The sequence below is a fragment of the Lissotriton helveticus genome, chromosome 7 (assembly GCF_964261635.1).
Source record: "Lissotriton helveticus chromosome 7, aLisHel1.1, whole genome shotgun sequence".
NCBI classification, from domain to species: Eukaryota; Metazoa; Chordata; class Amphibia; order Caudata; family Salamandridae; genus Lissotriton; species Lissotriton helveticus.
The window spans coordinates 514905362-514918900 of NC_136068.1; the positions used below are offsets into that span (position 1 = coordinate 514905362).

The 13539-nt window shown below is 41.2% G+C and overlaps 1 protein-coding gene across 1 annotated transcript in view; it reads left to right on the top strand.

Moving 5' to 3' along the window:
- LOC144766850 (polyserase-2-like) overlaps positions 1-13539 on the top strand; it is a 1745029-nt gene that overhangs the window by 1725854 nt on the left and 5636 nt on the right. Inside the window, exon 18 of the mRNA XM_078650565.1 lies at positions 5063-5093. Within this exon, the coding sequence (XP_078506691.1) occupies positions 5063-5070 (8 nt within the window). The 3' untranslated portion in view covers positions 5071-5093. The remainder of the gene's footprint in view (positions 1-5062; positions 5094-13539) is intronic.

Here is a 13539-nt window from a genome sequence, read left to right on the forward strand (position 1 = left end):
CTTGATTGGAATGGTTTGCTCCATACAGGAAGTGAGGTTATGGGAGAAGGGTTTTATGGGAGATCTCTGTTTGGTTATAGAAACTGAAGAAAGCTTTGGAATGGGTGATCAAGTGGCAATAATACTGTCACATTATTTGTAGATGTAAGTAAGTAGTAGGATGAATGTAGAAGAATCGGAGTAATGACGTTTACCAGTTAGTAATCCAGCTATTATCTATGGTACAGCGTTTTTACCATGCCTTAAGTCAATGCTGAAGCAAAGACTGCTGTATACTATCTGTGTGTCCTATAAAGGACAGTCTGCTAGGTCTGACGTGCTGCTTTGGATTGGGCTAGGTGGTAGTGGTGCCTCAACTTCCACCTCAACAACCTCAGCAATCCCAACTCCTCCACCCTCCTGTACAACCTTGCCAACCTTGGACTAAAACAACTCGTCACCACCCCTACCCACAAGGTAGAACATACCCTCAACCCCAACTTTGCAGGAGGTAACAACATCCACTTCATCCATCCCACGCAACCCCCATGGACGGACCACCACTGCGTGCACTTCCATGTCAACAAACACCGGCGCCCAAACCTGCACCCCACCCTCCACAACGAAACTGGAGCAAGGTCACTGAGGAGCAGCCCAACCCCACCCTCAACCGCGATGCTCGCACCACCTCGACCAACACCAACCTTGCAGTCAAAAAACTCCACAGATGGATCACCAACTGCGCAGATGAGTATTTGCACCCCTACGTAACCCAGACAGACGGCGCCCCAGAAAGGCCACCTAGTTCACCATGACCTCCAAGAATCCAGACCCTCCTGCAGACATCTCAAGAAGAACTGGAGAAACAGCAAATCTGTGGAAGACCGCACCATCAACAATAAAGCCATGACAGAATACCACCAACGCATCAGATCCACCAAAAGGACCTTCATCCAGAACAAGATTGCTGCCAACTCCAGCAACTCCAAGGAACTTTTCAGCATCATCCACGAATTTACCAGACCCCCAGCAAAACCATCGACATCACCCCCTCCCAGGACCTCTGCAACAAGCTCGGCTTCTACTTCCATCTGAAAATCAAGGGCCTCTACGACAACTTAAACTACCACACCTGACTCTGAAACCACTCACTCCTCCAGCAACGCCAGCCAGCCCACCATCTCCTCCTGGACCCCAGTCACCACCAAAGACACTGCATCGACCGTGAAAGGCATCCACTCAGGAGCCCCCAAGGATCCCTGCCCCGCTCACATCTTCCACAGAGCCACTACCACCATTGCTCCAGAACTACGACACACCTTCAGCGCTACCTTCGAAAACAGCATCTTTTCCGATGACTGGAAATGAGCAGAAGTCAGACCCCTACTCAAGAAGCCCTTAGAAGATCTCACAGACCTCAAGGACTACCAACCCATCTCCCTCCTCCCCTTCGTGGCCAAAGCCACCAAGAAGACCGTCAGCATCCAACTAACGAAATTCATTGCAGTAAACTCCACCCTCGCCCCCTCCCAATCTAGATTCCGCAGCAACCACAGCACCAAGCCCACCCTACTCTCCGCCACAGATGACATCCGCACCCTCTTTGACCAAGGACACACCGCAGCCCTGATTCTACTCCAATTTTCCGCAGCCTTCGACATAGTCTCCCATAAAAGACTGCCACCCTTCCTCTCCGAACCCACAGAAAATCAACTGAGGAGTACACCAGGGATTGTCGCTCAGCCCAACGCTCTTCAACATCTACATAGCCCCTCTCGCCGCCATCGTCAGACAGCACAGACTCAGCATAGTATCCTACACCGACGACACCCAGTTCATTGTCTCCTTCACCAAGGACCCTATCACCACCAAACTCAGCTTCCAGGAAGGAATGAAGGACGTTGCATCCTGGATGAGCAGCAGCTGCCTGAAGCTCAACTTTGAGAAGACATAGGTCCTCATTCTCAGACCTTCCCCCTATGCATGGGACAACACCTTTTGGCCCACAGCCCTCGGCACCCCCGCACCCACTAATCACGCCCGAAACCTTGGCATCGTATTTGACTGCTCCCTCTCCATGACCTGACAGGGCAACACCATCGCCTCCATCTGCTTCAACACCATCCGCATCCTTCGAAAGACCATCAAATGGAATGAAGGATGTCATATCCTGGATGAGCAGCAGCTGCCTGAAGCTCAACTCGGAGAAGACAGAGGTCCTCCTCCTCAGACCCTACCCCTCTGCAAGGGACATCCCCTGGTGGCCCACTACCCTCTGCACCCCTGCCACCATGAACCGTGCCCAAAGCCTCGGCATCATACTCAACTCCTCCCTCTCCATGACCCGACAGGTCAACACCGTCGCCTCCACCTGCTTCAACACCCTCCGCATCCTTTGAAAGACCATCAAATGGATCCCCCGAATCAAGGAAGACCATCACCCATGCACTCATAACCAGCAGACAGGACTATGGAAATGCCCTCTACGCTGGGATCAATAAGTCTCTACTCTGCAAACTCCAGACCATACAGAACACCACAGCCAGACTCATCCTCTGCATCCGTCGACACTAACACATTACTCGAAACCTGTGTAACTTTCACTGGCTCCCCATTGAGAAGAGAGTAACTTTCAAGATACTCACCCATGCCTACAAATGCCTCCACAACATCGAACTCCAATATCTCAACGATAGAATATCTTTCCACGTACCCAAAAGGAACCTCCGATCTTCCGACCTCACCCTCGACGAACCCCTGCGCATCCACATAACAAGAACGGGTGGAAGAACTTTCTCCTTCATTGCGGCAAGACCTAGAAAGAGCTCCCGACATCAGATGCGCACCTACCCTGCACATCTTCAGGAAGACCTTCAAGAACTGGCTCTTCGACTGACTGGAGCTGCTCACCCTGACCCACCTCCCCCCTCCCCCCCCCCCCCTTACCCTCCAGCACCTTGAGACCCTCACGGGTGAGTAGCGCCAGATTAATTGTTTGTGGCTTCTGAAAAATAATTTATGTGGGGCTTACTTCCCAAAACAATAAACTCCTCCATATTCTGGCTTAAGTATTGCAACCCCACCTCTGCAGTAAGAAAATCCCGACAAAGGTTCTACTGTCAATCAAAGAGAGCATTCACTCTAAAGTAATAGGACTGACTTGCCAATACCTGCAAATCCTTGCCGGACCAACTCACCCAAGTGTTATTGCTGTTCAGCTTTCCAAAAGCTATTGTCCATACAGTGAATGAAGTACAGCTTTTTCAGGTAAAACCCCAGCAGACACCATTACCCCCTCATCTAATCCTCCTAGTCGCAGTCCTAACTGATTGGGACGAACATGGTATGTGAGAACTCCGTCTGGAGGTGGGTCCCTTCGTTTAATCAGGACTGGGATGAGGAGGACTGCGAACCTCGGTAATGAAGGTTACCGGTAAATAATTGGATCATTTGCCACATTCCAGATGACCCTTGATAAAAAACCTTCTCCTTAAATGTGACTATATGAAGGCTCAAAGGGCACAGAACCACAATTTTTCTGCCCTGCATCTAGACTCATAAATACCTGGACCCCTTTACTTCACTCACAGCACTTCCCTCTTCCCTTATCCCGAACCGACTTGAACGCCATACAAAAAAATAAAAATAAAAAGTTTCTTTTCTAGATCCTGATGTATAAAGGTGCTTTGTGGCCTTCAGTTTGCAAAAACACAAGGGGGCATATTTACAAGCCCCTATCGACGTTTTTGTGGCGATGCGGGCTTTGCTTTAGTTACAAGGCAGTCTTAACCCACTTAACGTGGCTTAATGCTGCCTTTATAAAACAAGGCACCCATTGACGCTATACCTAGCATGAAAGGGGTGGGCAATGGTTGGTGCAGTGGGCGTTCCACTGCAACGCCCATTGATTTTGATCCTGCCCCATATTTACAAGGGTTGCGTTAATATGAGCAGTGCCAAAATTGAAACCAAAAAAACCCTGGTCTCAACATGCCGCAACAAGTAGAAATGCTTTAATTTGCCTCGTTTTTGCTGGTTCTATGTGTGCTGCAATGCAGCACACATAAAAACAGCAAAACGCCATGCAAAGTTGTCCCTTCCTGCACATAAACAATAATTTTTATAATTACGATTTGCAACTTCACAAAGCTGCACACAGAAGTTACAAATTGCCATTTAGGATTGGTTATGTGCAGGAAGGTACACCTTCCTGCACAAAAACAACCATTCCCATAATGCAGGCATCCTTGCACTACGGTGCAAGGGTGCCTGTGCTAGAGTTAGGCAGCTGTAATTAGTGCCATTGCAGGGGTAAATGCAGGCTGCACCGTATTGTTGTAAATACGGTGCAGCCCTGTGTTTCAAAAGTAAGATTGCCTAGGCCGCGCTCCATCACTTTTCTTGTAAATATGCCCCAAAATTTTCTACCAAAAAACACTTTTTCACATGTACCAAAGAGCTTTTGTGAGTAGGAAGATCACACATAATTGATGTGTTACCAATCCCTGAGTTAACTGATTCACAAAGGGGAAGCTGTTCCTAGTGGACTGCTTCCCCTTTTGGAATATTGACTGCTGGCTCTAAGGAGACAGACAGTGCTCCAGTGGATCTCTGCATGATCCTCCGATGTCATTCTTAAAGAAAATGTTTATTAAATTTAAAAAAAGCAGCACCTGTACATTTAAGGGACACAGGCTGCTTTACAATTTTATTTTCCTGTTAGTAATTTGAACCCAAGGATATTCGTGTGCTCTCCCTTCCACGCCTCCATTTGCAAGAGGTGCACAGAGTGCCTACTTCTGATTAGTATTCGTTAGGTTGTATGATATTTTGCGACATCCTGCAAATCCACATTTGGCGATGCAACTCATTAGTGCATCAGTATAATCACGAAATGAAAGCCATGTTGCAATCCTGTCAGTGTGCAGAAATACAAATTGCATTGGTAATGTACTAACTGCTCATAATTAAAATGTTGTTAGTGCCAAACGAAAGGACACTGGCTATTTGCTGCAGTTATAAACTGATTAGAAGCACATTTCTATTCCACATAGAGTAATAACAGTTTTTTTTCATCCACTAGACATCTAATCCTCACCAAACAAGTTCCTCATGTGAGTATAATTTCGAAATATTAGATTGTTTCTCCTCCTTATAGTTTCTCTCTCCACATGTACCTTTTCTTGTTCAACTTGTGGCTTTCTCTGTAGAACAGCTGTCCTTACTATCTTTTCTTTGTATCATGCTGCATTTTTTTCTATTTGCCAGTTTTTGTTTTTAGTTTTTATTGTCTTTTTTGCTTATCTTTTTCCCTGTCCTATCATGTCCCAGAGTGCCCGGGACAGGGTGTCCTATGCCCCGTAAGGCCTCCCCTGCCGTCCTGGGTTGAGGACCTCTGACCACGCCCCCGGTCGGAGCTCTGGCAAGCCAGCGGGTGGAAGCCCCCTGCCCTGAGCTCCGTTCCCTGGGCCCACCATGTACCAGAGTACTTGAGATGGGGTCTCAAAGGCCCAGGAAGGTCTCTGCTGCCTGCCTTGGTTAACAAGCTTTGACCAGGTCCCACCCTGCCTGCCGTGTCAGAAAGTGCCCGGGATAGGGTCCCACAGACCCGGGCAGGACTCCCTGCTTAAAAGGAGGAAAAACTCTGACTGGGCCATGAGTCCAAGTTGCGTGAGGCCTCCCAACAGACCTATGCCTGGGGCCCAGCCCAGGCACAAGAATCTGGCCTGGGGAACCCCAACAATGGCACACAGAAACTGATTCATATGACATGCTGCAACCAGATGACCGTCGTTGAATCCCTGCCATCTGGTCGCTCTTAGTTCAGTCGTCTGGTGGTCCATTTGATAGGAATAAATGGCGCGCCTAGATGGCTGGCTGCCATGGAAGTCCCATGAGGGATCATTTGACTTAATGAGCCAACTAGGGCACTAGGAGGTCAGACATTTCTCAAAGTCCCCTCTGTTACTCTTTTTACACAGATTACAAGTAAGGCAGGGGCTCGGGATTCCCTTGTTTTGTCTAGTTGTTCTTCCTTGGTGCTGAAAGGGTCGCCGCCAGCCTGCTCTAGACCTGAAGGGACTTGAGTCATGGCTGCCTTCCAGCTGATCCAATGGGCCTTTTATTCCAAGGCTGCCTTCTTGAAAAGCAGGCAGGGGTGTGCAGCAGAAATCCCCATGCAGGGCAACCTACTTGGGATGGCTTAGCCAGCACTGTACTCTGATTGATTGTGCACATTTGGTTCAGTCAGGAATGAGTTGCTTGGCCAACCTCGCTATTGTTTCAAGTAAAGAGGTTCCAACCAGCCAGGACTGTCCGACCCGAGGGTCTGCCTTTGGTGGAGGCCACCCAGCAGAGCAAAGGGCAAGCAGCCTGGCAGCTTGTGCCCGCTCAGTGGCCTGACCAGAGTGGAAAGGGTTGGGTGGAGCTAGTTCTGAATACTGCCTGGCAGTCCAGACCAGATCCAGTACGCCTGTTCATTGCCATTCTCCTCCCAGCACATTTCTACAGCAGCTATTTGAAACTACCATTCTCTGTGGGTGTCCTGGCTGCCAAGGTCAACACCCCTGTGTCTCGCTCAGGCTGCATCTTGCCACTCATCTCCCTTCCATTGTCACAGAGCAAGTAGGGCCTGCCAGTGCTCTTCTGATTGCCCAGTATCCATTTGTCTTGTCCAAGTATTCCACCATCTGATCTCAGTGTGATGTTGAAGGTTGAGTAGCAAAGTGGAGTATTAGTCCTTAAATAGAACATTTAGCTCCTCTTATGTGTGTACAATTATACCGGGTGGTTTCCTGTGAGATGTCAGTTCCAACATACTTTCCTCTAGCCAGAGCCAGTTTTCTAAGACGATATCCACCGTATTCCCTTCCCGAGGGGAACATCCATTACAACGCAACTTTTTCAATGCACTACCTTTACAACTAATCTATTACAACGCAAGTGCCTTTACAACGCATGCTATTACAACGCATGCCATTACAACGCAGATGCTATTACAACGCATGCTATTACAACGCAAGTATTCTTTTTTTTATTTTTATTTAATTGTAATATTTTTACCAGAGTAATACTTACCAGTAATTTAATTAATTAAAAAAAAATAAGTAGTATTTGGATTAGAAATTAATACTCCTGTTATGTTTTTAACACCCAACTAGTACTTCCTAGTAGTTAAATTAATTAACCTAAAATACCTATTAATTAGCTTATAATAATTAATACTCATGTAGTAGTATTATTAATTAATATTTGGATATATTGATTTAGTGTAGTAATTATTACTCCTGAGTTAGTATTAAGAATAAATACTATTGACATTTTTTTTGTACCAAAATAATACTCCCTAGTGGTTAAATTAATTTTGGGGAAAAAACCTAGGATTTGAATACTTAATAATACTTCAGTATTAGTTTTATTAATTAATTCTAATGAAATGTAATGGATTTAGAATAGTTATAATTACTCAAGTATTACAAAAAAAAATACTTGCTTTAAATATGTATACAGAAAACACTTTTTGAATACTAATTAATATTCAAGCATTACACAGAATTTATTATATTTTTTTAATGAAACAAATCTATAATATCTTAAAAATGTTTTTAAAAATCATATAATACTCTGCTGTTGGTAAAATAATTATCCTACAAAATCTAGTTAATATTTTAATTGTATTTCCCTTCCAGGTATTATCCTATAGTATACAGTACTTAACCTATTTTAATACTAATATGGTATTTGAATAGTAATTAATAATAAGGTATTAGTTAGCAGTTCTTTTACTTTTATAAAGACATGGATTAATATTTGTTATTAATAGCACAACCCTAATAAGCATTTACAGTATACTATCCAGTACTTAGTCTATTTTTATAATAATAAAAAATTAAAATAGTAATTAGAATATCCTATCCAATTTAACACTTTCATAAAATTATCTAAATTATGTAAAAATATAAGAAATAGTATTCATATTTATTTTATAAATATAATATAAATGTAATTAATACCCTAAAAGTATGATTATTATTATTAAAAATAAGAATTACTTTTTAATATAATTTTTTTAAAGAATTTAAAAAATATTTAATTTAAAAAATAATATTATGATTCGAGATGTTTTAATATATATTTTAAAAATATTAAATATTTTTTAAAAAAGAAAAGAAAAGATTTTCTCACACTGTTCCATTGACTTCAATGTAATGTATTGTCCTTTATTTATTTCTATAGCAGGCTATGTGTTTGCCGCGTGTATCATTTTCAAGTTCAAATGAAGACTGATGCGGGACAGATCAGAAGCAAAAGGGACTAGTATAGAGGTAAGTACATTATTTAGTTAGTATTCAGAACATTACATTATTCATAGTAGTAAAATAAAAATAAAAATAATAATGAAAATGGAATGCGAGACTGTTTTAGTTGTATTTTATTTAAAAAAATATTTATGAAATAAGGAAATATTTTTTTAATTTTTAACATATTCTTTGAAAAATTTATAATGTATTTATTTAATTATTTTACAAAAATGTCATACATATATTGTTTATTACAGTAAATAGTAAATAAATAGTCCTTTTTTTTTCTTCATCGCTCCGGATGACATGTACGTGTAGACGTGCTTCATCGCGGCCATTTTGTGGAGCATCGATGGACAGAGCAGAAGCAAGGATACCTGCGCTCAGGTAGGAAACTTTTTTAGCTTTATTTATTAATGCATTGATGTTTTTAGATATATATATTGCAAGGAGAGAATAGGGAGGAATAGTTTATCTAAATCTTTATTTTACTATCACCCTTTTAGCATGTCACCGATCGTGTAGATAGAGTATGCCGTTGTCGGGTCGCCTGTTATTACTTTCAAAAATGTAATTGTATTTTGTAAATAAATGTAATGATTATAGTACTGTAAAAAAGTGTATATGAATGTTTATTTTGTAAAAAAAAACATGTTTTGCAAAGACCGGATCAAGAAGAAGATCGATTTCGAAGGATTGGATTTGTTTTGGAGAAATATTTTTCTTTTTGGACATATTTTTTGGGTTCGAGAAAACTGTGAAACTTTTTGGAGAATGTTTGGTTTCTGTATTTTAAAGATTGGGAATTTAAAAGAAGAAATAAGAGGGATCGATGTTTCAATTAGATTTGGAATTCGAATTTGTATGGATTTGGAGAAGATTTTTTATTGGGGTTTGGATTTCTAAATTGTTTGGAATAGGAGAAGAATTTTATTTTTTGGAATCGTGTGAATCGATCTTTTTCATCAGGTCTTTTTAAATATTGAATGGATTACCATCTTTGGAGAATGGATTTTTAAGGTTTTTTTTTGGGGTGAATGCTTATTTCCAAAGAGGCATTCCTTATTTTTTTTTTTCTCTGGAGTGGATTTGTCGATGGATTAAAAAAAGCATGGATTTGGATTGGATTTTCAAAGGAAAGAAAAGAAAAAAGAAGACATTTAAGGTAAGGTGACCCGACTTATTAATCTGGAAAAAAATGTATTTAAAAAATTTCAAATTAATTGGATTGTTTAAATAATTTAGGGCAAAACAGGAAAGTAATGGTGTAGGTAGAGTTAATAATGTAGTATGTGAGCGTCATTATCTAGGTAGTCTAAAGCCACACACAACGAAAATTGTTGTAAGGTACCCAATAGTCTTTCAGACATTTCTTTAGATCTTTTAGAAATGCGTGGATTTAGACTACCTGTTAATGCTTGTGACAACACATTTCTTGGAAACTTTGCTCCTTCCTTACAGTTTCCAAAAAATGATAAAAGTTTGGGTGAGGTTTTCCAATTGTGTGATGGAAGGAGTTGTGCCATCCCTCTATGGCATTGTTTGTCTTTGCTTCTCCTTCTAAGCAGCTTGTGTAGCAGTTCCACCACTCCACCTGGAAACGTGGCTTCCTCCTGCGACCTTACCTGCCTAGATGCCCAATCCATGTGTCCTCAAAATAATTTAGTACGGGTGCCAATTTTCCCTCGTTTGCTGTGTAAAATTCAGATTCAGTTATTGCAGTGTAGTACTCGTCTACACTATCAGGAGGAACAAAGCAAAGTGCAGTTAGTTTTTTTAAATTCGAATTGCAGTTTGCTATTTGATGCATAATGTTTTTTGTAATTTATGCAAAAATGCCTGGGAAAAATGGAAAAAACATCACTGAATTTTGGTATCCGTGTACGTTTTTGTAATAACATTTATCATTGCAAATTCAAAATCGATTATTATTTTCCTAGGACTTATGTTTGATGTTTTTGATTTAATGACTGTCAATTTGTTGTGGATTGTTTGTCAGGTAGCAAACTGTACACTAAGGGGACAACTGTGTTGTTAATTTTTGCATGAATAGTGTAAATTTGTGTGAATGGATGGGGCGTGCTTTTAAATGTCCCATCCATCATCCAAATTTGACTATTCTCTAACTTTTCAAGATTACGGGGTGTGCTGAAGATACTTATTCGTTTTTGAGGGTTTTGGTTTTCATGGAGGATGAAAGGTTCATTAGATATAGAAAGAGTGAGTTCAGGAGGAATTTGAATATCAGAAAAGGTTTGAGGAGTAGTTCTTTGTGGGTTACTTGTTTGTTTTTTTGTTTGAATATATCTTCTCAGATTTGGTATTATTGGCATACTGCTAGCTATATGACTAGGGACATGCTGGGCAACCTCCCTTAAAATTGAACCAGAAGAGTCATTGGAGGTACTTGCAATATCCTTCATTTCGTTAATTGTTTCTCTTACCTCTATGTCCATTGCAGAGGCAGAGTGGTTATGTTCAGAGGCTTTAACAACTGTGTCACCTAGAGTAACCGCTCTGCCTTTGCAATGGCTTGAGTAATATTGCACGGACCTCCAATGTCTTCTTGGTTCACTAATGTCCTCCTTGCAATATATGTATCCTGCATGTTTTAACAGTCTGTTTCCTTTATTTGATGTAATATATTTGGCTGTTTTATCTGATGACATTATCTGAAAGGATAAAAAATGGTATTGTAAATAAATATTTGTACTTTAAAAGATTTTGTTTCATAAAACAGTCTATTTTAAAATTTAATTGACTAAACTAATCTTTTCTTACTTCCTCAGTCCCTGGAGTTAGAATAGTAAGTTACACAACTGCACTATCCAGCACTTACACTACTTCTACACCCTCCTGGAGTTAGTATAGTAAGTTATAGACTTCCACTATCCAGCACTTATCCTACTTCAACAACCTCTTGGAGTTAGAATAGTAAGTTATACATCTGCACTATCCAGCACTTACCCTACTTCTACACCCTCCTGGAGTTAGAATAGTAAGTTATACACTTGCACTATCCTGCACTTACCCTACTTTAACACCCTCCTGGAGGTAGAAGAGTAAGTTACACAGCTGCACTATCCAGCACTTACCCTACTTCTACACCCTCCTGGAGTTAGAATAATAAGTTATACAATTGCACTATCCAGCACTTACCCTACTTCAACACCCTCCTAGATTTCGATTAGTAAGTTATACACTTGCACTATCCAGCACTTGCCCTACTTTAACACCCTCCTGGAGTTAGAATAGTAAGTTATACACTTGCACTATCCAGCACTTACCCTACTTCAACACCCTCCTGGAGTTAGAATAGTAAGTTATACAGCTACTCTAGCCGGCACTTACCCTACTTCTACACCCTCCTGGAGTTAGAATAGTACAGCTGCACTATCCAGCACTTACCCTACTTCATGACCCTCCTGGAGTTAGAGTAGTAAGTTAAACAGCTGCACTATCCAGCACTTACCCTACTTCTACACCCTCCTGGAGTTAGAATAGTAAGTTATACACTTGCACTATCCAGCACTTACCCTACTTCAACACCCTCCTGGAGTTAGAATAGTAAGTTATACAGCTGCACTATCCAGCACTTACCCTACTTCTACACCCTCCTGGAGTTAAAATAGTAAGTTATACAGCTGCACTATCCAGCACTTACCCTACTTCTACATCCTCCTGGAGTTAGAATAGTAAGTTATACAGCTGCACTATCCAGCACTTACCCTACTTCTACACCCTCCTGGAGTTAGAATAGTAAGTTATACAGCTGCACTATCCAGCACTCACCCTATTTCTACATCCGCCTGGAGTTAGAATAGTAAGTTATACACTTGCACTCTCCAACACTTACCCTACTTCTACACCCTCCTGGAGTTAGAATAGTAAGTTATACAATTGCACTATCCAGCACTTACCCTACTTCAACACCCTCCTGGAGTTAGAATAGTAAGTTTTACAGCTGCACTATCCAGCACTTACCCTACTTCAACACCCTCCTGGAGTTAGAATAGTAAGTTATACACTTGCACTATCCACCACTTACCCTACTTCAACACCCTCATGGAGTTAGAATAGTAAGTTAAACACTTGCACTATCAAGCACTTACCCTACTTCATGACCCTCCTGAAGTTAGAATAGTAAGTTAAACAGCTGCACTATCCAGCACTTGCCCTACTTCTACACCCTCCTGGAGCTAGAATAGTAAGTTATACAGCTGCACTATCCAGCACTTACCCTACTTCTACACCCTCCTGGAGTTAGAATAGTATGTTATACACTTGCACTATCCAGCACTTACCCTACTTCAACACCCTCCTTGAGTTAGAATAGTAAGTTATACAACTGCACTATCCAGCACTTACCCTACTTCAATACCCTCCTGGAGTTAGAATAGTAAGTTATACAGCTGCACCATCCAGCACTTACCCTACTTCAACACCCTCCTGGAGTTAGCATAGTAAGTTATACAGCTGCACTATCCAGCACTTACCCTACTTCTACACCCTCCTGGAGTTAGAATAGTAAGTTATATACCTGCAGTATCCAGCACTTACCCTACTTCAACACCCCTGTGAAGTTAGAATAGTAAGTTATATATCTGCAGTATCCAGCACTTACCCTACTTGTACACACCTCTGGAGTTAGAATAATAATTTATACACCTGCACTATCCAGCTTTTATCCTATTTCAATACCCTCATGGAGTTAGAATAGTAAGTTATACACCCGCTCAATGCAACACTTACTATTCTTTTACTTTCCTATAGAGTTTGGATAGTAATTAGTTCTTTTACACTATCAAGGAAATACACATGTATCTTCTGTTTACCTTTTTATAACTTGATTGCTTCTTTCTGTATATGTACTTTGTTGATCTTGTTTTTGCTTTGAGGATCTTTAAATTTGTTGAGCTGTTTATAATTTAAAAAAGTAAATGTAAGTTTTGTGTCCCTTTTTTTGGAGAGGTAAGTCTATGAGGATTTAACCCCATGCGCGCTGCGGGTTTTCCCGCTGTGCGCTGACTTTTTTAAAAAGCCGCGTATCATGACGAGCTCAGCTCGTCATGAGCGTACGACAGGCGTAACTCATGACGAGCTGAGCTCGTCATGAGCGTGGAAGGAGTTAAAAGTGGTTAATTGTTATTTTTCTACCTTTTACATTACCATTTACCTTTTTTAAAATATGGATGAATTGTGGATGGTTTCTTGTTTTCAAGAAGATGGTCTTCTGGTTGTTTTTGGTTTCTATTTCTGA